The sequence below is a fragment of the Agelaius tricolor genome, unplaced genomic scaffold (assembly GCF_023055355.1).
Source record: "Agelaius tricolor isolate 1412-34295 unplaced genomic scaffold, bAgeTri1.0.p SCAF_1, whole genome shotgun sequence".
Taxonomy (NCBI): Eukaryota; Metazoa; Chordata; class Aves; order Passeriformes; family Icteridae; genus Agelaius; species Agelaius tricolor.
The window spans coordinates 32,196,130-32,221,855 of NW_027269261.1; the positions used below are offsets into that span (position 1 = coordinate 32,196,130).

The 25,726-nt window shown below is 36.7% G+C and overlaps 1 protein-coding gene across 4 annotated transcripts in view; it reads right to left on the reverse strand.

Annotated features, from left to right (window-relative positions):
* PLD5 (phospholipase D family member 5) overlaps positions 1 to 25,726 on the reverse strand; it is a 176,509-nt gene that overhangs the window by 53,604 nt on the left and 97,179 nt on the right. For 3 of the 4 annotated variants that reach the window (XM_071428836.1, XM_071428844.1, XM_071428853.1), the window contains 2 exons: positions 16,128 to 16,296; positions 8,261 to 8,375 (listed from right to left, as the gene is read on the reverse strand). In XM_071428836.1, coding sequence (XP_071284937.1) covers positions 8,261 to 8,375; positions 16,128 to 16,296 — 284 coding nt within the window. The remainder of the gene's footprint in view (positions 1 to 8,260; positions 8,376 to 16,127; positions 16,297 to 25,726) is intronic. The other variant, XM_071428863.1, reaches the window with a different exon arrangement.

Below are 25,726 nucleotides of genomic sequence, written 5' to 3' on the forward strand. Positions count from 1 at the left end.
TCTTAAAACAATTATGTTACTATTAAGGCTAAGAAATTTCTTTCAAAATATATCTGGAGGCAATAGAAGGAGCAGAAGCAGAGTAGGGACTGGAAGCCAGGTTTCTTCTACCCCAATGAATGTGTGACTACTACAGCCATCTTTAAATGCAAACAGATTAAAAGATTTTCTGCAAACTGCTAGAACTCAAATAGGAAGAACCAAGGGAGCACCACTACAAAACACCTTCTGCCCTTTCTAAATCTTTGTGATTGTAAGCTCAGTTTCAAGAAGTTTAAGATGTTCAATACTAGCTTAAGTGATTTGCTTTCTGTCAGGTGCCTGGTAAGGCAGACAGCTGTAAGGTAAAAACTGGCAGTTTAGAAACTTCCAGACAGAGCAAGGTTTTCAGCATCATCTTCTGCAACTCAGGCAGATGTTCTGTGTTGAAGATGTTTGGTTATTGAAACACATGTAACAAAAATAGTCCCCACTTGCACTTTTCAGTCATGTTTCATAAGGCTGGATGTGGTTTACATTACCCAGCCCCCCAAGTGAAACAAATAAGAAATGTTGCATATGAGTTCTCATGGGATTTAGGCACAAAACCAGTGCTGAACATTCCCTTGTGATCAAGATGTTTGTGGATGTGTGCACACTGCGCAACATAAACTGAGGTAAGTCAGTTTAGGTGCCTAAACAGAAAGATATTTCTCCAAAAACAAACCTAGTTTCTGCATGTTAAGTATGAATGCTTGAATCTCTGATGCAAAACTAGTACCTGCTTCTTTCCTCTCAGATGGGCTGCAGCTAGTTTTGGGAATTTAGCTTGGTAATTCTCACTACATAGAACACTGTCAAAGTTACTACGCGTTCTAAGAGGCAAAGAACTTAATGAGATCTTCCATCTTGGAACTGGATTTAAGATTGCTTGTCACAGGCTTTAAGTTTTTGAGAAAATATCAGAAAACATTTTCCAATAGCAACTAATAAAAGATAAATCAAATCTTGCATCTACTATATTCTTGCACCCAAGCTGTCTAAATAAATAATAAAAACTGAACAAGGCATGATTCATAATAAATCAAAATATAAAAATGAATTTTAAAATCAGATGTTAAAGGTGTTGTCAGTGGAATTTTCATTAGCTGCCTTTTGTACACTCTCATATTTTCAAGTGTGACTTAGAGTTTTAGAAAAATGTCAATATTTATGATTTGAAAGGAATGGAAGAGATTTCTTGCCCTCTGTTTACATGCACCTTTATTTATCCTATGAAACTCAGGCCCAAATTACTTGCTTTCTTCAGGAAGACTCACCCCTCAAAAAATCCTGCTTATTTCTTCATGAAAAATCATAAGGAAAAGCCACTCTGGTTTTGGTACTGCTGCAGGAATTTCCTCCATCTTAACATCCTTCCCTCACACACACTCCTGGAGAATCCAGCCTAGGAAATGCATGAAGAAAGCAATGGAGCTACAGATCCATTCAATGCCTTATGCAAAACCATCCATTGAACACCAGCTGTCAAGAGCACTCTACAGTCCAATGGTACATGCATCAGATAATATTATTCTTATGATACATTGTGCAAAAACTGACCACCTGGACAGGCAGAAATCTCTTCAAGATCCACCTCCTGAATTCTAGCTTCCATTATATGAACAGAATGCATTTTCTTCTTAGTCTTTGCAGCGTATTTACATTCATTCCCAACATTATCTTCACACGAAGAGGAAATTAAAGACTTAATTAGAATCAGAAAATCCCAGGTTAAAAAGGCCCTCAGAAGACCACCTGACCCAGTTTTTGTGGAAAAAGGAAGCCTATATGAGATTATTCAGCACCCTGTCCAGTAACATCTTGCAAACCTCCAGTGATGGAGACTCTACCATGTCCCTGAGGAAGGTTGTTCCAGTGAATGATTGTTCTTGCTGAAAAAAAATTCCATCTTGTCTTGAAATAAATGGCCTTAAGCACATAAGTTTATGTTCTCCTTCCAAATCATTACACAATGACTAAACCCAGCTTTGAAATCAATCTAGACCTTTCCCATGCACCAGATCTATGAGGCCATTCCTCACAGAAGCTTGTCTATTTTACTCTTAAAATTGCCAGTGATAGCTCTTGTCTAATCTCTTTACAGACCACTGCCCCCATATTTTGAACAATTTTTTATAATACTGGAATCAAGTATTTTGGGCTTAAAGTTAATCCATGTCATCATGGTTTATCCTAGCTGTCAAAAAACTTCTGTTGCCCAAACCCTAAACAGTTTTAGGCCCAAGGAAACTAATCAGGAAATGTTCCCTCTTAGTCTTATAGCTTTATCTTTTCCAGAAAAAATGTCAGTTTCTCCAGAATAGCCAATTTCACATTCCTAGGGCTTGCAGTACACAAAGGCTCTAGTTCAAAAAAAGCACCAAATTCACTGTTTATTTCATAAGAAAAAAATGTTTTTATATTCCCAGATGATCTCCATCTTTTCTATGACATAGCAAATGTCTTTCAGTTCTTCAACAGTATGTTAAAATTTATATCTTCCTTTCCTCCACAAGAAGACAGGGAAAGAGAACATGATTGTGGCCAACAGTAAAAATTCATGCCCCACAAGCAACCCAGCTCTAACACTACACAGCACCTTAAGTGTGCCAACAGAAGCAGACAGAATATGGAATTAAACACATTTAATAATTTATATAAACCATATTTACTATTGCTGTCCATTGTGCTACACTTATGTTCAGACTCTACAGGAAAGTACAGGAAACCCTCAAACTTCCAGAAGTCCCTTCATATTACATGAGCTTGAGCTTTCTGGTGCCATGGCAGATTGCAACCAGGTTCCAGTGGTCCTTCCTCCCTTGTCCAGCCCAGCCATGTGTTTCCTTTCCCTCTGTTGCCCCCAGCCTGTGAGATCACACACTGAGTAATCCAGAAATCTAATGTAAATGACAATTAAGCTAGCCCCCCAAAAAAAAACAGTCTGTAGCCAAATCAGCTCACTGAACTGTCTCACCACATGATCACTGGTGCAAGGAAGAAGGCAGGGAAAATACAGGGTGAGGAGAGCAAAGAGGAAGCTGGGATTGTGCAGCTGCCCAGATATAACCTGATTAAATTTGTCATGGAATGGTATCTGTTAGTATTTGTAATCTAAAGGGCACAGTTTAATGCATAAAAAATTTCCAGAGCTTTACTATCTACTCATTTATTTATCACTCTACAGCAATGTAACTTTTAAGTTTCTTTGTTTTGGTTGTATCTGATTAGGAAAGACTGAAATCCTGGGCAAATGCGCATGCACTGCTCAGTAAATAACAGCTGCACATGTGACAATGACTTCCTATTATTCTCTGGTTTCCTTGCTAATACATAAAAGTGATTACTAAAAGGATTTAGAAGATATTTTTTCCTAAAATCACACTGTGACATGGACAGACTCCTCTTTTCTTATCTGCCTCAGCCACCACTGACAAAAGACAAAATATTCCTTGCAAATATATGAAAAATGCTTCATGAAAAAGGAGTACTGGGGAAAAAAAGAAATAGAAAATAAAGGAAGGAATGAAAATTGAAGTAGGAAAATCCATTGGTATGTCTTAAAAAGCATGAACACTATCAGCTAAAATAAGATAGCAATTAGTAAGGGATTTAGATTCTGTACACGTGAGAAATAATACAACAACCTGCTAATTTGAGACAGTGCTATTCAAATGTTACTGATGAACAAAGACTGGTACATAATTATGTGAAAGGAGGGGGAGGGTTACAAGAAACACTTCAGTCTAGTAGACTGAGCCCCAGCTGAGAAAAGGCTAAAACAATAACCATGAAAACAAGCATTAATAAGCTACTGTCACAGTACAAAAAGGATAAAGAAGAACATGTTTGTTTACACAATGAGACAAATTTTGTCTAAAGACAGACCTACCTTTCACAAGAGAGTCATAGAGAGATATGTATAGTATGGATGTACATATATCCTATAAAATATCATCACAGTTTATAGTCTGTTCAGTAATAATTTTGACAACATGAGCGGGGAAAACTTACATGTGATTATTTTTCTTTAATTACTAATATACTTTTTAAAATTTTAATTGTGCCTATAGAAAACAAATGCTCTTATCTGGCTTCTGGTGCCTTCGTTGCCATTAATAATCATTGGTTGTCCCCAAGAGATAGAAACAGCAAGAAACCTCACCTAACAGGGATGTTGTAAAAGAAATTCATTAATACTGTATTTGCAGAGCACTCAGATACCACAGTGAGAAAGAGCACAGAAAGGCCTATGAGGAAATTAATCATTCTGCATTCAGTGCAGGATCTGGCAGATGTGCAATGAAGAAAGCCTAGAGACATACATTAAATATGAAGATAAAAAAAGATTCTAGCCATTACCAGCATAAATAATATCCCCTGAATGAACATCAACTGCCTTAGGCATTAAATGTTTGATGCATTCTCATTCAATATAAAGGAAAACCCTCTGATTAATATGCTAATATTACAACAAGTACCAGCCAGGTATTCTGTGCAAACTACAGAATCTGATACCATAATTAAAGTCTATCATAAATATATGCTATGGGATTAGTATTTCCCCATTTTTGCATACTTAGTTTTGCAAGTAAATAACACTCCCACAGTCCAGCAATTATTGGCAAATGTACATTATCTCAGCAGTCAGAGAATCCTGTCACCACAGCTGACACAGTGTGGGATGTGTTAGCACAATAAATCAATCCATGTTTCATGCTGCAGCCACTGGACTTCTGTAATCAAGCTCCCCTGCTTTATAGCTACCTCAAATAAGCCAGGATAGCATAGAAAGGCTAAAAAACAGTTACTGGAGTGATGACAAACCTGCAGGTTCACAGGTAGCTCAGATGTCTGCACTAGCATTGTGATTGTGAATTACTAATTTTATTTCACTCCACATCAGTTCAGTTCTGCTTCCCTCTCCACATAAGTAATTTATCTTACCCCCATCAGCCCACATTTGAAGTCAGATCTCAACCTTCTCCTCTATTAATCAATAGGGACAGCTGCTGTAGAGGAAGCAGGTAGGATGCACCATTGTGGGAAAAGATCTATAAAAACAGCTTTCTACAGCTTTCAGAAATGGGGAGAAGAGGCAAGGGGACTCAATGCATGACTGTCTAGAAAAAGGAAAGATGTGCTGGAATTATCTGTCTGGTAGAAATAGTTTTGCCACCTGTGTTGAGATGCAGCCATACAGGAGCCTACCATGGTTCCCTGTACAATGCTGCTCCCTGTACAAAAAAGCCAAAACACTGCATGAAAACACAGATAACCAAGTACTGGTCTTCAAGCAATCCCATGTGCTTAAAGCAATTCCACTTTGGTGGAATTTCTTTTCCTTCTTAAAGCAGACAGGGCATGCTACCTGAGGATTCCCTTAAGGTTCCTGAGCAATATATTAACAGGTACATCCATGGCCAACAGCCAAATTATCCCTCATCCTAGCCCTAGGAACCAGTCTGCACCACATGAGGGCACAGCCCAGGCGTTCTGATCACTCAGCCTGCTGAAAGGAAAGGCAAGACTCTTCCACCCTCTTCATGCAATACAATTCTCTCTCATATCCAGTAGAACAGCTTGGAGACAGTCTGACTTGTGCATACAATCTGCCTTGGAAAGAAGAGCCAAACCTATGCCTACCTAGCAAGGTGAAGGCAGACCCAGGAAGGATGAAATTCCCAGTGTCCCACTGGCTGCGTATGTGCTTTCTGTCCATGCTACTGCCCATGGCTCAGGTGCCAAGCATGTTTGCTGCTTAGGATCAATCAGAGTTGTTTATCAGGTAATGAACCCCAGAGCAGGGCTTGGTCTCTCTGCTGCCCAATTCAGACTGACACCACAAGTCGGGGTTTGGGTCTCCTCAGACAAATGTATCCTGGTCCTCCATCCTGAGATGCTTCACAACTTGGCTGAGCTACTGATTTGTTTACTACTTTCTTCACCAAGAGAAGAATGTTAAAAAGGGTGCATGGCATATTTTAAAGACAAATCTGACCAGCTGCAGGAAAAAAAATTACTTGTCTTCATGGATATAAGTCCAAGTGACAATGCACAGTTCCCTTTCAATGATCAGTTCTGACGGATTTCTGAGGATGCAGGTGGCCAGCCCCTCATAAGCAAAAAGATTAATAATTTTAGTAGATAGGCTTTCCAGGATAGCACAGCAAAGATTAATGTTATCTGGGTTTTTTTAAGCCAGCCTTATACTTAGCTTCTATTTGACACTCATACAAGGTCTACTCATTTCAACATAAAATTAATACAACTAAATCTGACTGAATTCAAAACTAATTTATTTCTTTTCAGGAATGCAAAACCAAAGAAAGATTTATCTAACTTCCATGGAGATAAAAACCAAACAACAAACCTAAATGAGTGAAACGATTGCAACAGAGTTGGCAATCACCTTGCCAAAACCAAGACATTCTAATAAAAATATCAGTACAGAAAGTAGCTGACCAAAACATGGAATGAGAAAAAAATCATAGTGGGAAAATCTAGAACTTGTAATATTGATGTCTGAGGAAGGCCAATAGCAAACAGTGATATATACAATTCCAGAGTTAAAAGATGAGGACAATAAAACTCATAAAAATTACCAGCAACTTTCTCCAATCCTTTGTAGCTTAGAGCACAAATGTATTGATAATTTAATTTAAATACTGTAAGATTTCCTGTCTCAGAAATCTAAAAAAGGCATAAGGGAAACTAAAGCTAGTAAAATTGTAAAAGCCTGTGTTCTGGGGGTTTTTTTTAACCTCACAGGTTAGATTAATTCCCACATAAATAGAAGGAAGTGTTAAAACATTTCTCCTCCTTTTCTAGCTAAAAATTTCTCCTCATCTTTTTTTGAAAGAGGATAATTTTTGGTATTGGGTATTTTTAATAAATGATACTTAAAATATCTGTTGCCAGTACATCGATATGAATGTACAGGCCTACCTCTGCTATTCTCTGACTCATAGGAATTTGGGATGTTAAAATCACATGGAAAAGAAACAACTTTTCAAAAGATAATTTCACTGACATTGATATTGAAATACCAATTTCTTTTGAACATATCAGAAAAAGACATTCCACATATATCTGACAAAGTATTTGATATATTCTTACTGGTTATGAAAGAATCAATATCTCTTCTGGTTATGTAGCAGAAATCATCAAATCCCTGGAACAGGTAGTGTTATGAAATTATGAGGATCTATAATTATTAGTTATTTAATTAATTTTAAGTTTATTAAATTTAAATAACATGTCAATCTTGATTAAAAGCCAATATCCCTCAGAGAGAAGGACTTCCATTAGTAATATTCTTTTACTTGTGCAGTGAAGAGATTACAAGGAATTTAAACAAATATAGATTGATTTTTGTGGAAAGAGGGTGCCCTTTATTCTTCATCATGAACAGTCATGTTATGTTAGGATGCTACTACACATAACAACTCCTTTGTCTAATTAAATGCTTTAGAGTTTCCTTTGTGATCCATACAGGTATCTTCATCAAAAATGATCACCATCAAAACACATATGTTCTTTTTGATCTTTGAAAAGTGTATCTTATCCTAAAAATCATGATTTTATCAGATATAGATAACTAAGAGGAGAAATGTGTATGAGATTGCTAGAACTCCTAAGAGAGACTAATTTCTTTCAGCTATTCTTGAATTCTCTTTACTATTTTTCCACACAGTTTTACACAAAGCAAGTTCATTCATGCAGTGCCAATGTGCAATCCCACTGTGGATAGGGGGTTTTGAGCCTCAAAATTACAATTAGGAAAGCAGAGACCAAAGAAAAATACATAGCACAGAGAACCTTGTCAGCTGGTTAAATTTGACCAATGGTCTATTTTCCAGTGCTTCAGGATCATCAGTACCATACACGTGTTGCTCTGTTAATTTACTTTGCTATTGCTCGAAAGAGGAAAAGTATCTTGTCCCACAAGGTATTAGCCCAGACTCTCAGGTTACGTTGCCTACTGTTAAAATGGCCACAGGGAATTTAAACACCTCTGGAATGCACTGCCTTTTTATTCGCTTGGGAGCGGCACACATCAGCTACAGTAACAGTTTCAGATTTCTGACATCTGTGAGCCCGAGAAAGCCGGAGGATTGCAGGGTCATAGTGCAATATCAGTAGTGTGCGTTTTATGCACCATCCAAGTCTGCATTTTAAACAGCAGGAACATCACGCAGCAGCCAATGGCAGAACGACATAAAGACCTTGGTCTTACCCTTTGTTTTCAAGTCGTTTAATACCTTGGATTCCACGGGCAGTTTATCGCTCACGAGCTTTATCTCAATATTACGGGACGCCAGTTCCAGCAGCTTTTCAAAAAGACGCTGACCCTGGAAAGGACATTAAAGGAAAGCAGAAGCTTTTAGACACAGAATTGATCAAACTCTATATCAACCAATTAAAAAAGCACATTAAAACAAAAACATTCTATACAACATCTGAGTAACTATGTTCCTAGATATGATTAAACCTACCCCAAAGCTTTGCAACTCAAATTTTGTTTTCTTGGAGAAATACTGTTCTGAAGGCCAATAAGGTTTCTTACTTTTCCCAGATTGTGCAATATTGACAGGTGTCAGGCAGAAAATGAAGTGTCCAGGGGTTTTATGCTGCATAAGCACATTTTGACATTAACTTTCTTCTAAATAGTCACAGTCTGATGAATTAGTATTAAAAGCTCAAGGAAAACAGTTTACTACATTTTTTTCTGTATTGAATGATATTTTTTCAAGTGGTTCTAATCACAGTACAACACATTCCCAAGTAGTTATATGCTCATCTTCAGATGAGTTATACCAAGAAGGAAAATAATTATCTATAAGTATTTTGCATGCATTTAATTTTTATGCTGCTGTAAACTTTTACTATTTAAACCCTATCTCTAACACAGAACAAGAAAAGGAAAGTCATACTGAGCTGAATACATGTCAAAACAGAAATTTCATATGAAACATAGAATTTTTATTCACCATGTTTTTCCATATCCAAGAAACAAACAAGAAATAAAACTTCCGATTGCACTGTAAATGTTTAAATTTTTGGTTGAATATTTTAAACTAAATAAAAAAATTTAGTAACATCCAACTAGACCATATGAAGAATAAACTCCTGTGTTGTTACTACAATTGTTACTACACTTACAACCAGAGCTCACTTCCTTGGTGCTGTCCTAACCTAGAACTGCAGACACCACATTCAATTAGCAGTCCAATACAGAAAGACTTTGGGCTTATGCACCTGACAAAATGCCTGCCCTACCTACACAGTTCACTTTAGATTCAATGCATTGTTTGCCCCAGGGTAAACTTAAAACAAAAAAAAAGCAATAGCTATACATCAACTTTCAAACATACAGGTAGAAGATAAAGCTTTTCACAGAAACATGTAACATAATTCTCTGTACAAACTAAGAATCTTAAAATGATCCTTCCATTCAACAAAAATGAGCAAACCAAGAACAGTTCAGGTTGACATAATATGATGCAGAATGGACCAACAAAACCTCTGACAAAAGCCCTCCCAACATTCTAAAAACCCATTAGCAGCAGAGAGTGGAAAGCCTAGAAATTTGCCCTGTAATTGCCTAGACATATTGGTACTTTGATCCTTGCTGGGCTTTAAGCATTACACAGTCACAGAAAGTAGCCTGTCCCCTGTCTAAAGTACAGACCTATTTTCTAATGTTCACTTGCTTTGAATATATGTGGCAAAATAAAAATACCATCTCCCTAAAATACAGCTTTCTCAAAATTACCTATCAGCCACAGGCTGCAATGGAAACAGAACTACTGCTTGTTTTACTTTTATAATGTATGCCTGCTTGCTCACTTAAATCTATAGTACAGCTCCCTGCTCATCCCAGGGCTCACAAGAACTTTGCAGTGAACACAATGCTGCCATAGTGAAAGCATTAAAGAATAGCTAACAAAAACAGAAAAGAAAAACATTCTTTGCATGAAGTTCTAAATGCTTCTTTTACTCAGATTCAGCATTTCCCAAGGTTACTAGGTGGTTCCATATGTAAGAAATACCCTCCATGATTTTAACTCACACACCCAAGAGTCCTGAGTTGCTCTGTAAGTTTAAGGAGTGGCTTTCCCTCACATACCTCATCAAGCTAAAAAAATCCTTAATAATTGCAGCATCAGGCTCCTGGCGTGTCAGAGCTCAGGCAGCTTTTGGATATGCTTCATATGGGTACAGCACTTCTGGTTTTCCTTAGCTACATCTTTGCAAAAGTCAGCTGGGAAATTCAAGGATTAATATGTTTTCATTATGCATATTAACTAATATAAATGTAAGTAGAAAAAGCTACTCAGGTTCTCTCTGTTGATTCCATTTACTAAGTAGACTGATAAACACTGTTTTTGTTTAGGTTATCTGCAAAAACTGATTTTGTCTAAAAGAACAGCGGAAAACTGGCATACAGAACTAAACATGGAAAATGCATTCATAAAGTCGATGGAAAATTATTATCATTATCAAAACAAATTAATGAGTTAACTGTTTTGACAAAGAAATGCTTAGAAAGTTAATATCTAAAACTGATAAAATGAATTGCTTCAGGGGATGGATCCTAATTTTATATAGGGAACTACAGCAGTTATTTTTGGATATTATTGTCACTTCTACCTGCAGGAGATTATATTCACGCATGATTTATAAAAGCTTTGATAAACAAGCCTGGACTTTCTGTATTAATTGCAGCTTGGACAAAAAAGAATCTGGCAGCACCTCCTGAGTTTTCCCTGATGTAACCAACACAGCTGTCTCCTACAGGCCATGCTGCCTGCTGAACAGCCCATCCTATGGATTCATAGATTGCTTGGAGTGTAGCCCTGCATTCCAATGAAACCATCTCCTCTGAAAATGCATCTGTTTTCCCATCAGGGACACCACAAGCTATTCAATGATGGCATTTTTTTTCCAATAATGTTTATGAATGGTAAAACCCCAGACTGATTCAACATTTAAAGCATCTCTAAGTAGTGATGGTTAAAACTAGGAGTGCACTCACCACAAATATTTGTGTTTATATAGTTACATAAAAACCACCACCTGTGACAAAATTGGAAAGAATTCCCTTTGTCTCGCCTATCACTGCATCATGCCTCAGCAGGCATTCATACCCCCAAGGCTTAAGCTTGATGAACCAAACTATGAAAAATTCACAACTTGCTTTTAAAAGCAAGTACATACTCCACTAAATGGGGTTACTAGAAATTCTTCCCACACTGCTGAAGAACCTAGACTTCTTCTCCATTAATATTAATTTGAAACTCAGTTTCTACACTTTCTGACATGTTTACTTGCAATTTTACTGGTTTGTTCTATGAAAAGGAAAAAAGATGGGACAGAAGGTCTGAAATGTTTTGTTACTGCTGTCAGAACATTTGAAATGCTTCTGTTGAATACAAACCCTAATGCTGTCATTCAGACCACATTCCCTTTGTGAGACAATACCAGGCTGCTGCACCACTACGTGACAGTGATCAGAAGCATTGCTATATACCCAGCTTGTGAGCACTGAGAAATAGGAGCAGCCAAGTGCTATGAAACTGTGGATACCTTATAGCAAAATCTGCATTTTAACAAACAATACCACCAGAAGTCTGCTTATCCTGATAATATATTCTCTTACACTTTCCACTGGGCTGTTTGAAAAACATCAGAAGTGACAAAATAGTAATGTAGTAAGCATTTATCACATGAAAATGCGATAAATTTATAGAATTTTCATTTATAGAATGTAGTAAGTATTTATCACATGAAAAAATTTACTTTTGCCTGGCGGCTTTAAGCCAACATAAATCTCAAACATCAGTCCCAACTGTACCTGCCACAGAAAACTGGTGAATTAAAATAACCCCAAAGCTGTCAATACCAAAAGGTCCTGAAATTTCCCCCAAAGCAATTTACTGGCAGACTGTAGACAGGCTGACTGTAGCCTGGCCGATTTCCCTTGTCTGCTCTTGTCTCTGTCACTATAGGTTCCTCATTAGAAATAAAATGGGGAGATACAAACATGAAAATGCTGTATTTACTGAAGGACTCTCAAATTGCATTATTATATTCTTCAGTAACATAGATTCCTACAGTTTAGAAAATGCTTATCTTTTTAATCCCACAGAAAAAGCCTGGTTATCTCATAGACTTTTCTTCCAGTTTTATGTATATATTTCTACTATTTTTTCCCAAGTTTTCCCATAATCAAGCCTCTGGGTATATTTCTAAAACATCACTAAAAACCATAGCATGCTGGCAGAAACCAATAGAGCAAATAAATCAAGAAATCCTAACTTTTACAGCTGGTCTTTAATACAGAAGAAAGAAACTTAAATGCTTTCCTCAATTCTTCCAACCAAACAGCAAATGCAAAAGGAAAGGAATATGCTTTAATTTTAAAAACCCTCCTTTCATTGAATTTATTTTCTATGCTTCAGTCAGTACCAGGAAAATGCCACCACCTGAAGAGATGTTTATGTAAAGATAAGCTTACAGATGTCTATAGCTGATCCCATCAAATTTCCACTGGGAGCTGCTAGATTGGGAGATATCCTCTTCTTTGTATTTATTTGTATTTTTAAATCATTTTCAAGGAAGGGAACTTAAGCCCTCGCACAAACATTTGTTCTACCAAACAAATCACTTAAGCTCCTTGGGCAATGCATGTGTGAGTGACTCATGACTTCTCACCAGAGATTCATTACAAAGCTGGACAGCTGCCTTACACGAAACAGAGTATCAGATGGATGGGGGACTGCTCCCACCAAGCCATATGGGAGATGCACAGTAGGTTGTGTGCATATAAAATCAGAAGTATCTATTTTTTTATGTGATACTTGTAAAAATCAGATGCAGATCTACCCCTGATCATTTTATGTTTATCCAAATATCCATCCAGGGCCAACTGTGTCATACTCATGGCAATACCAATAAGCCATGATGGCATTGATTCTGATTTGTGAAAAACAAACTGAAGTTTGTGAAGGACTTGCTGGAAATCTAAAAGGTCATTCTAAATTAAAGTTTCAAAACATAAGATGACCCAGAGGAAATGAAATGTGAAAACTGTGAACTGGCATGATCTTGTATTCACCTTTCTCTTGGCACTGAAAATTAATCAAAAGCCATCCTCAAAAAAAAGTCTCTATTTTCCTCTACTATCTCTAAACAGAGATTACCACAGGAAGAGCCACATACCCAGATTCCACGAAAACCTCAATGCTGCTACATGACAACTAGCCTGCTATTTGAAAACACACATATGACAACACAAACTCGCCAAAATATGTGGGTTTCTTCTGAATGAGAAAAGCAGCCTAGAGAGAACTCACTATTGTGCCAAGCAAATATTTGTTTATTTGAGTGCTTTATCTGTTGAAGAACAGAAACACTGTCTCATCATGTGTCTGTCTTTAGAGAATCCAATTTAGCTAAACTCATCATCTCAGATGACTGAGCGCGGCTGTTGTGACCTGGACAGCTCAGTTGGCAATGAATGTTTATTTGGATTTATAACAAAAAAATAGACAACCAAGAGTCAAGGACACCAGGTAATGTACCCACAAACAAAAATACAGAAAATTCAGCAGGAAGTTTCGCAATTTTATATATGCAAATGTATATGTATCTGTGTATATCCAATATACATTTGGACAAGACTGACAATATGTATGCATACAGATGGCACATATATTGGGCATATATATGTATGTGTGCATATAAAGATGCAGAATTTCCTGCTGTATTTTCTTCAATGTGTATATTGCCAATATGTGTGTGTACGTGTACTCACACATCTATGCATTGGAATACAGATGTATATAGAGAATGTAATTGAACCCTGTAACTAACTGAGAAAAAGAAATCTAGCCAACTCTGCTTTTCTCCTTCAAAAACCCATGTCTGTTCAAGTGCTCATGTGGAGAACCTTGCTCTCCAATATGATTTGAATATTCATAAAATGGAAATTGCTAATTATATAGCAGGCTGTGGGTCTGTATGGGAAATGGCTACGTCTTTAACTTCTAAAAAACAAGACTCATTCAAGGAACAACTAGAACTCATTCACTAAGCACTCTACTACCTGGGAGTTTTGTGTCTCATCCCCTTACCTTTCATAATGCTTCTGCTATGCTGAGCAAATTTCCCCAAACTGAAATTGTAAAGACTTGAGGGCATTGAACTTATTCTTCAAACAATTATTAGATTATAGTTATTGAAGTTTATCTGAAATTTCACTTCCACTTCACTGAGTGGAGAAAGCAGATGTAATGATACAAGTTTTCTCCCTTCCCTTTCACAGAGTGAGCTTTGTGTACATTCTCTGGGACAGCAATTTGCTAAGAAACACTGCCTCTTGGCAATTTTTTAGCAATCAGACTGGCCAATAACAATATAGTGTTTTAGCATGAATAGACAAGCTTGACAGAAAGATCTATCAGCTGTTCAGCCCACGCTGCTGTACAAATGAGAAAATGACTGGAATATTAATTGCCTTTAAACAGAAGCAATTACTCATTTTTGTAAGACTACTAGCAGGCAGAAAAAGATAGCTAGAATAGAGTATTATGAAAAATGTTTCACGTTTCTGGCTTTAACTCTGCATTTGAGGACAAAAGACCAAATCCACTTCTTAGACGTCTCTTCTTCCTTTCCCTGCTGAATGGTATCCTACAGTTTTTACTTTGCAATGCTAATGTGGAAAAGGGAATGGATTTGATGCTTAACTACTGGAATCCCAATTTCAATTTTGCTATTTTATATCCTCTGTTTGGGATTTGTTAGGCTCTGCCAGTTTTGAAGCAAATGACATGCTGAATTTTTTTCAGACAAAATATTTTTGAAAGATTCATGCACATATCAATTCATGCACATCCTAGAAACATCTAAGGCCTTATCTCCTTGAATTCATCTGCTTGAATGACAGTACATGGGTTTGAAGCTACTTAGGCAATACATTTAAAAAAAGCTTAACTGCACAATTACATTGTGAAAAAGTCAATATTTTGATATTCCACATAAATTTATTCACAAACCATATTCCAATATTTATAAGCATTCTAAAATGTAGGATTTGCATTACATTTTCTATTCATCTGCTCACCTTATATTCTAAATGGACATGCAGCAAACTTTTTCTGAAGAAAAGTTAATGTATGCTGCTCAACTAGGCTACAGTCTATTTCAAAAGAAGCAGAATATAGTTGGTTAGAATACCAGGATTTGCCTATCATCTACCAAAAGGCATTTTTTACTGCACCAAATCAACAGAACTAGAAAGGAAAGCAAAGAGTTTATGCCACGGTGTAACAGAGTAGATTCCTTACAGTTACCTGGCTGTCATTTTAGCACCATTTCATGTCAGCTGAGTGGCTCCTTTCAGCAAACAATCTATCTAGTGGAAAAGAGGAGATACTCTCAGCCCGTCCCTTCTTTGAGATCTTAGTTTCACAAGTGATGCTAAATGGAAACCTTTCCTGACCATATTTCTAAGAGGATTGCTCTCAAGAATGAAGTGTTTGTTGGCACAGCATCACTGCAATGCATATCTGCCTTATTCACTATGATTTATGATTTTTCATGCTGTTTTTAATTGCAGAAATCTTGAACACCACTCCCTCCCAAGACTAATTTTGAAAAGCTATGAATCATCTGATACAATATTGTTCTTTATAAGTGTAATTCTATCCATCTATTTTCCTGGAGAATTAATTCACACGCTTGCCTTTTATTTCATCAGTAGCACCAAATAAAAAATAATTGTACAGATTTATGAATATTACCAAATAGGTAGATGTGCTAATATAGATACAACTTGACAGCTTTCTTAAGGTTACACAATGTCTTTCTTTCCTAAGATGGAAATGCTGTAAGTATATGTTGAATGTTATCTGGTCCAAGCACACCACTGCTCTTAGAAACTTTTGTATTGGCAGGAAAATCCCCGTAAGAAAATGATTTTTAGACTACCCAAACAAATAGTTCTGCTACAGGGAAGGGTTTTAGTCCTGTAAAATTAAGTTTGACAACAAGAACAGACTGTTAAGGTCCCACTCTTTTGTTAGGCTAGAACATACCTGGCATGCTGATGGATGACTGTGATTGAGGTCCCACTGGGAAGATACTATGTCAACAGACTTTTCAGCCATATTAAGCAAATTCATCCAGCCTTGGAAAAGAGACAAATGGGATGGTGCACTGTCTGAATAGTTGATCCCTTCAGGAATATTTTCCACAAGAGCAACCCTGAGAATAGATAAGGAAAAAATAACCACTTAACAAAGGCACTTTTCTTTATTAGAAGGCTCCAAATTGTAAAGAACTTCAGATTTTGGGCCTGGGGTTCAACATCTGCTCCCAGAGGCTCTCAGCAGTTTGCCACCCTGCAACTCTCTCTGAAGCATCTGACTGTCATGCTCCATGCTTCCCAGAACAATGAAATGTAGAAGTGACCTACTGTGAATGCAGCAAAGCCAATCAAGCTTTCAAAGCTCTGCAAAATTAGCTTACACAGGGAAAAGGTTTTTTCTTACAACACAGTAAGTGGGAACCAGTCCTTAAGGTGAGCATGGGAAGAATGAAACAATCTTCTCTTGCTTTGCCACTCTTATCTCTGAATATATTTTCTTCTCTCTAAGGAATTTGACAAATGTACACTCCCTGGCATTCTCTTAGGTCTGCTTTTACAGCTGACATTTTATTACATGGACATCTCTAAATATGAATTCTCCCTTTCCAACTACTCTAAGCTACCCAATTTTTCTGCTGTTGTTTACTTGTGTAAGACTCTAGCTGGGACCCAGTGGTTAAAAAAAGAATTATGACCTTTTAGTTTCTTGCTCTTTTTGGAAAGTTCTTTGATCTTGCTGTCTACAGTATTCAAAACATTTTCAAATTAGAGTACACAAATTCATATGGATACAATCACACCCAGGAAGCCAAACAAGTGTTGTAGCAAACAGCTCAAAACATGCTCCTCTGCTTCAGGAGAATGAAATTATGTGTTTCATTCAGCACCTCACTGCTAGATTTCCTTAAATGGCAGCAGGTAAAGCTTCTTTCTATACTCAGTAGAGGAATTTTAAAATTAAATGAAGCCAAACAAGTTCTTCAATTCTGTCTTTAGGTAAAGAGAATAAATTTTCATATAAATGCCTCCAACATCTACCACTTCTACTGTGAATGATACAAACCAGATGTAGGAAAGCTGTAATAGGAACTCAGAGAACACTCCTCTCTTATATACAAGTACATCAAGCATTTCCACACTGGTTTTGTACTTGTCAATAGTGTTAATTATCAACTCCAGTAATATGAATATAATTTGTAAACTTTAAGTAAATCATTATTACAAAATTCCAGGGTAAAAGAGATTTGTACATGTTTTGACTCTCAGATTAGTGCAGTATATACTATTAATTCAGTTCATCCTAGAGGGTTCACATGGAAACTTTTAGAGCCATTTCAGAATATCAAGCACATTTGTAAAGTGAACCCATTAAAAGACTGAAGATTGGTACTCTTAAGCAATGTTAAGAAAACCCAGCAAGAATTGTGATAAAATAAACCCATGATCATTATCACACTCAATTTCTTGGCCTGGCAAAAAAAACCTCCACCCAAACCAGAACAGGCACAGCTCCTCCTGTATGTTCTCTTACTCCCCCACATCCGCCAACAACATAGGTATCACTAAGCTGCAATTACCAATGACACTCTCCACAACTTTGAACACACTATTCTATTTAGTAACATTTAACTTAGCTACATTGCAGTAATGGAGTTGGAAATCAGCTAACAAGCTGTAAAATGTTGAAAACACAACTAGATTTTTAAATGTCTTTAGAGAATATTTTATTCTAAAACATTCCACCTACCTTGTTTACAAACTTTCTGAAATAACTAGTGCTCTAAAAATTAAGTGCCCTTTTTAAAACAATTAAAAATAAACTATTTTACTCTAATACTTTAGGTTTAGGGTAACTTTTGCCAATAATCCTGTTATAGAACTTCATAAAACTTTGGTTAGATCCCTTAAAAGCCTGGCTTGTTCTTTTTCAACAGTTTGAATTACAAATCATATCGCAGCTCTTATTAGCATGCCCATGTTTCCAGAACTTTTTTATGGAGAGTTGTAGGATGGCCACCTTCAAAGAGGAAGAAATTGGAGATGAGACTACAAGGACATGAAACCACCCTCATAATCCAGTTGCAAACATCAGAAATGAATGCACCTCTTTCTGAAATCTTCCATCCCCAACTCAATCACATCTAGATACAGTAAGGAGTTATTCTGAATATGCTTCAAATATATTCTTAATACCAAATAATTAAAAAAAAAAATTATGTCAAATGCAGTTCTGATTTAGCTAGAATTTAAAAGTGCCCATCACTCCCTTGAACAAGTAGTGACCAAAATTTCCCAACATTAGAATATTGCCTGACATACACAGCATTTTCTAGTGGAACCCACACAAATCAATTACACAGGAGCCCACAAAATAACTGATAGGACTGAATCTGTCACAGTCACTTCCAGTGGTTTTAAGTAGTGTTTCTTGTACTGAATTTGTGTCTTGCTGGAAAACATTAGCTTAACTTCCACTTCTCCTGTCTCCTTCTCGGGCAAGTTGAGAGCCCCCCAAAACCTAACCCTGCCTCAGAAGGGCTAAGATGATCTGGAGGTCATGTCCTTGTCAAAGAAGGGCCAATGCCAGCAGGTTGATCAGGACAATATCCAGTCAGGTTTTTGCATATTTCCAATATCTCCAAACCCAAAACTCATCATATTTGAGATGACAGACCTGACCCAGCCAAACACATACTGTTTATTTCTGACTTTACATTATTTAGGTGTGCATTAAGCTATAATGCAGGAAGAGTTGTGGGTCATTGCTGTTCACATACATTTTGTTACAGATACCATCAAGATATTCACAAAAGTTTGGCTCTTCTTCATTTGTCATGAGTTAAAACTTTTTACTTTTTCAAAGAAAGTAGCAAGGAAAATTCACTGGGCAATAAGGAATTCAACTCCTCCTAAAAGGACCCTTGCCAAGGACAAGGTGCCTCTTGGCAAGGAAATTTGTCCTGACTATTGAAATACTGAAATAATCTTGCTCTTCACTGGGAGAACATCTCCCAACTTCTAAATCTGCATAGCATTTACCAGGCTATGGGACCAGCACTAAATAACACAAATGACTGCACAGCTCCTGCTATTGTAGAATTTGGGTTTGGTTGTCCATTAGATGCCTAATGCATTCCAGTTAACAAAACTGTTATTCAGAACAGACACTATCTGGTAATATTTTTCCTACTCTTCCGTTTTACCAAATAGTAAGTACAGGGAAATGGTCACAGCACCAAGCCTGAGTCTGAGAAGGGTTTGGACAATGTTCTCAGAAACATGATGTGATTCCTGGGATGTCCTGTGCAGGGCCAGGAGCTGGACTCAATGATCCTGATGGGGCCTTTCCAACTCATCACATTCTATGATTCTACTTTGTGTTCTTGAGCAAAAATGAAAGAAAAAAAAAAAGAAAAAAAAAAAGACATTTTATCTAGCTAGGGCACTAGTTAAAATATTCTTTTCAGAGTATAGATTTCTCTTTAATAATGAATTGATTCTGCCATAAAATTCCAATGTTAAAACCCAATACCAAGCTCAGAAGTAATACAAAAAGCCAAGCAGCAAGTTTTCATACTAAGTGATTTTGCCTTTATAATATTCTCCTTTTGTTTGGCACAATAGCAAAGTCCAGTGCTTAGTCAAGATGAGTTTCAGTAAAACTCTGTGCAAAAATTTGAGTTTGCAAGCCCCAATCCCATCAATAAAAGCTAAATTTAGTTTTCATTTTTGTTCCCATATGACCCACATAGAGGTTCTTCAAAAATGGTATTACAAAAACTTCCAGGAGAGAAGGTCACTCACAGACCTTGAGGAACGTTAGACATAGTGACATAATTTATTCTGCAAAAATGGCATATTAACGAAGCAAAACACAAGTGCACCATGATGATTAAAACAGATTTTTGCAATCCTCAACATCATTAGCAGATAGCCTTACACCTGTTGAATGAAGATGTCCTTCCCCTGTCTGATTCCCTGGTGCTCTATTTCATCTGACAATGCCAACGTAGGCTTGTGTCTTCAGTTTTACAGCTGAATATCCTCAAAACTACCTCACACAGACTGAGAAAGTAATGTTACACAATTTCTGTGAAGTTGGACAGAGAGACAAGGGTCAGAATGAGGTTCAAGCTCCTCTCAGCTTACAGAAATGGGGCAATAGAATGGTATTTAATGTCTACCACAGAAAAGACCATGACCTCAATAATAAGACTCTTCTGAGCTCAGCTATGGCTTGCATTTAGCAATTCCAAGTGAATTCTATACTTGGTTAAGGATTCTTGTTCATCTTTGACAGTTCTTTGGTCAGAAAGCAAGAAGGTTTGTTTCTGATGTCACACCAATTTGCTCCTCAGAAGGAAACAGGGGTTCTTAATTTAGCACATGGGTTAATTAAAGTAGAGAGGGCTAGGACAGTGAAAATAGACAGACGCTATATGTCTGTCTCTTGAAAAAAATTGGGGCTATTCACAGAAATTTATAGTTCTGTCAGGAAATTTAGCTCTGAAAATTCACTAGTATAAAAGGAATATTTTTTTTATGGTTCACACCATATTAAAACAAGAAACTGGAACATTACTCGCTTTGGTTTATCTCAATCCACAGCCATCCACTAAAGAAAACCCAGGTCATATGCACTTAAGCATCTCTACATCATCTGAATTTACTCACCATTAAAGGGAAGAAACTTAGAAAGAAAACACTGCAATGATTTGTATGAGGCAATAAAGAAACAAAAGATGAAAAAAGGCTTTGACATAAGGCTGCTCTATTTCAGACAAGGGAGACAAAAAAAAAAAGGGAAGATAATTGAGAAAGGTATGCGATTTCTGCTCCTACACTATAGTCCTATTTAAAGATAGCCTCTTGTGACCCTGTTTTCTTTCTTTCTTAACCCAGAAACCCTGGAATCACCATCCCCTGGTCTGAAGGACCACATCTACTCACATAGTTCCAGTTTCACTTATAACACCAGAATCTTAATGTTTATTAAACCTACCATCTTTCTCTTTTTCAATTAAAGCTTTCACCAGGTCTCTTTTAAACCCCTCACATCCTTCTTCATCATTTCTACCACTCTTCATCCCTTCTACCACTCTTCCCCCTCATATCTAATCATTAGCTGTCATCCTGGCTAAGATCGCCTTCTCTTCAGTTCTCAAATGAACCACAGCTCCAGCTCTTGATTCTGAAAGAGATTAAGCAATGCCTTTCTAGACAGGATACAGTTAAAATTTCAAAAACATGCAAAACAAACACTGTTTTCTGGTTTCACAGAGAAAATATTCGAAAAAAATAGGGAGAGTATAGCACAACTGTATTTGGATAGTCTACTTAAAGACAGTGGTAATGATTTGAAAGATCAAGTGCAATAAGTCTGCTTTGAGATCAGATCTGAAGCATAAAGGTATCTAGTATATTTGGATAATTACATAGAATATCCAGTAAAGTAAAATCAAACTGTGCATTGCATGTAATATTTACTTTGTAATTAATTACATCTAATTCTTCCAGTATGGGAAGTTACAAAATGTGCTATCACATACTTATGCTATGAATTTCAATTTTAAATAAAACACGTTTGACACATTATAAGGAATTCAAGACAGAACATCAGAGCTAGAAGTGAAATGCAAAGCAGCTAAGATAGAATTTACAATGGGCTGTGAGCTCAAGCTCAGTACTCAAAAGCACCTGGACTATTAGCAAATGAGAACACATCACAAGTTCTGTAACATCCTCTAACACTGACAGTCTCAACTGGTGAGGCACGTGTGTGTGTACGTGTGTTTGTATGCATTTGTATGTGTGCAAGTGCCTGAGTACATGCACACTATGAAAACTCTTTGATGGCATTTACTTGTCTGCTTTTTGAATTTTAGTCATGAAGACTTTGATGTCCAGAGACAAAATCTTGGGATGATGAATGCTTGGTTCAAGATTATTTTCGAATTAGATCTGCAGTGAATGAGGATAAATTCAGGTTTATGATATTACATTAAGTTTATTTTTCTGCAGACATGTAAGGTACAAAGTTTCATTTGAACATTTCCAAGTATGTGGTAGAGGAGACTAGAGTGATGTTTAAAATGAAAGGCTCTGCTGCCTCAAGCCAAAGAGGGCACACTGCTTCTGGGTTTCTGTTTTCCGTCACAGGAACCAGTCAGTGACTCCTCACTCACACTGCTCACGTGGGCTAGCATGGCATCAGGGCATCCTGACATAAGAAAGGGTCCCAGCACCTTACACCACAAAAGTGAATGGACTCAGAAGACACAGGCTTGATCCTCTTAAACATGCAGCTGCAGAAAGTGGCTGTGGCACAAGAGCGAGAATAAAAAGCCTTGCCAACTTCAAGTATTCACTGAAGTCCAGCCTAAGCACACCAGTTAATTCCTGTAATTAGATGTTATAGTATCCCCTTCTACAGCTGCCTCTCCTTTGCACTTAGCTTCTTTTTTTCTTACTGGCCCACAGAAGAAATTGAAGTATGATAACTATATTTCAAATCATATTTTAACTTCTCACCACTTAGGCCTTTTTATATTGTTTGTAATCAACTTGAAGATCACTCTGTTACTGCTGTGCCCACATAATTGTTTTTGTGCCCACTCATCACGATGTCTGGAAGACAAATTCAGCATGTGGACATGCTCAGCACATCCATTAATCCTGGCGGATTTTATGTCCCGCATTCTCGGTTGGTACAATATAGAAAATAAGATTTTCAGTCAGCATTTATGTCAGTGGAACAATATTGGTTTTTACCACTTAAGGATTAGATTCAATTCTGTAGCTCTATAGAACAAATAACTAGAAGTACTCCTGGAATACCTCTTCTCTTTGGATTGTCCCATGGATGTGCAAAAAGGATGATACCCTCCCTCTGATACCATCATCTTCAGAAGAACGCGCCAATAACGAAGTCCTTCTGTGATGAATGACACAGTAGCTGTGTTGTAACACACCATAAGCACAAAAGTTTTAAAAGAAAGATCCACTATACAAATTCACCAGTCATCTAAGGTTTAAACCTGTGAATGATTTCTAATTAAACACATTTTAGGTAATAAAATGAAGTTTTCACAGTTGCATTTCAGATGCAGCTTTTAGTTCCCAAAGGCAAAACTGCATGCAAAAGAGGGAAAGAATTGACCAGATGTTTCACAATGTCACTTCACCCTACCGGGGACAGTATTTCCCTGGAGTCAAAGCAAATCTGAACCTTAGCTGGAAATTCAATCTAGCCTGCCAAAATCATTTTAATACTGGAACCAAGATAGCAGTCATATAAAGTATCAAATGAAAAAGGAGCACAAGAAAGAATGAATAGCAAACATTAAAGGCCTTCATTTATTTTACTGACATGACTGATACTTGCCTCAGTTCAAAAAAACCATATAAATAAAGTACAATGAGCACAGAGCCTTAAGAAGCCTTAGAACTTTTCATATGGTTTGTGCAAACTTAGGATTTCTTGTGAATTATGAAGAACAGTCCACTCAACACTTATCTTTTTCCTACACTTTTACATATCCAGGTGCATACCAAAATAATCCTTACCAATTGCCCTTTGCTCTCTAAATGTTGACACAAAGATGTTGAAATGCAATTATGCAATTGTTGTTTCAATTGTATAAAACTATGTAGCATCATTAGGACTCATTAAAAAATCCCATAGAAGAAGAAGAAAAAAATAGAATCTAATTGAAAGGGATTGACAAAATACATATAAAGACCCTTTTGGAATAAAATACTGTGTGGTTTTGCTGCAGGTTTCTAGCTCAGTTATGCCTGAACCATAGCATTAGCATTCCTGTCTAAGAATACCTAAATAAATTAGACATTTTAAAATTATTTCAAAAGCAAATTAACTTCTCTGATTGTTAAATAAATAAATCTGAGAACTAGTAATCACTAATAAGTATCAACAGCTGAGACTCTGAAATCTCTAACTGGGAGAATTATCATGATAAGAATGCAGAGAACCAAAAAAGTCTTTAGTTTACTGAATTGACTTCTAATTTACTGAGAAGACAGGATATAGAGTTTAGTCTTCTAGACTTCAGTCTGGCATTTCTCACCAATTCAGTAAAAGAAGTTTTTTCACAGGTCCTAAAAATACAAATCTCAGAAAAATTTATCCTCTTTTATATCTTCTGCAACCATTTATATATATACAGATCAAACAGATAAAGACCTAGTATGCCAGAACATATAAATATTTTATGGAATAATTATAAATATTGCATTGTTTATGACTTGGATAGAATTTTTTTTACACCAGCTAAGGAAAATTACATTATGAAGCTGAGCAGCCAAGCCATCAAAACAGAAACAAGCATAGCTACATTTAATAAAGAGAAGTGTAAAAATATAATAAAGCTAAAACCGATATAATCTATATAATAGAGATCTAGTGTTGATCTTAAATTTCAATTCTGTATATAAACTAATGAAGAATAACATTACTTAATATCTGAAATTAACAACAGATCAGCCACAGACTTAGTTAAGGCTGGTTTGACTGGAAAACCACTACACTATTCCAACACTATGCTTTATTGTCCCAGCTTTCCAAATCTTCATCTATGAGAATCAGTGCCTTATTCCATGAGGGAAGAATTACTTGTTACAGTGATAACTAGTGCTGCAATAGTGACAACTACATTTGAATTTCTAAGACACAGAATGGATTTCCATTTTAGGAAACATTCAGATGTTGCATCTAATAATTTAACTTCAGGTGAAATCTTGCAGGAACTGATGAGCACTTGATCATTACTAACTAAATCCAGCCTGTGTTGGCAGTTCTTGAAGCCCCACTGTGCCGTTTCATCAGTAATCAGAGCTGAAGCATACCACAACTTTCATACTTTACCTAAAAGTTCAGCACAAAGATAAGTACATTTACTAAACACCATAATGAAAAGTGGAATGTTTGATAAGGCCACAAGAAATGTCAAAAAGACATTATTTGAACCAAACTGGCACAGCCATCATCACACTTTCCCCATGTTCTGATGGAAGTTGACCTTTCAAAATTCATCAAATCAATAGAAAAGGCAGCATACACCACATTTCTAGATTCATGCAATTCTTTGGTTGCTGTCAGAGCTTTGATTTTCACCCTTTTAAAATGGAATAATGCCTATATTTTAATCAGAAAAAAATTTTCTTAAGGTTCAAGTAAATCTTGTGTTCAAGCAAATCTTATTTCAAAATCTCATGTTTGAGTTACTCAAATTTTTTTTTCAAATGAAACACCAAGGCACTTTTATGTCAAAGAAAGCCACAGTATATCTAGACAGTAATCATCATTCATTTCAGAGCACACTGTAGCTGAATTTCACAAACAAGAAGGCACAATACAGAGGTCAAACACTGCAGTGCTCTGCTCATGGCTCTCTTTATGCACAACAGATATAAGCCTTGGGGATATGTGTGAAATCTGTTTAATGGACACAGACTAAGAACAGAAACTGCCATCTGTTCCTTGTGTATATCTGGGCTTTCTGTAAGACACTTCCATTAGGCTATTGT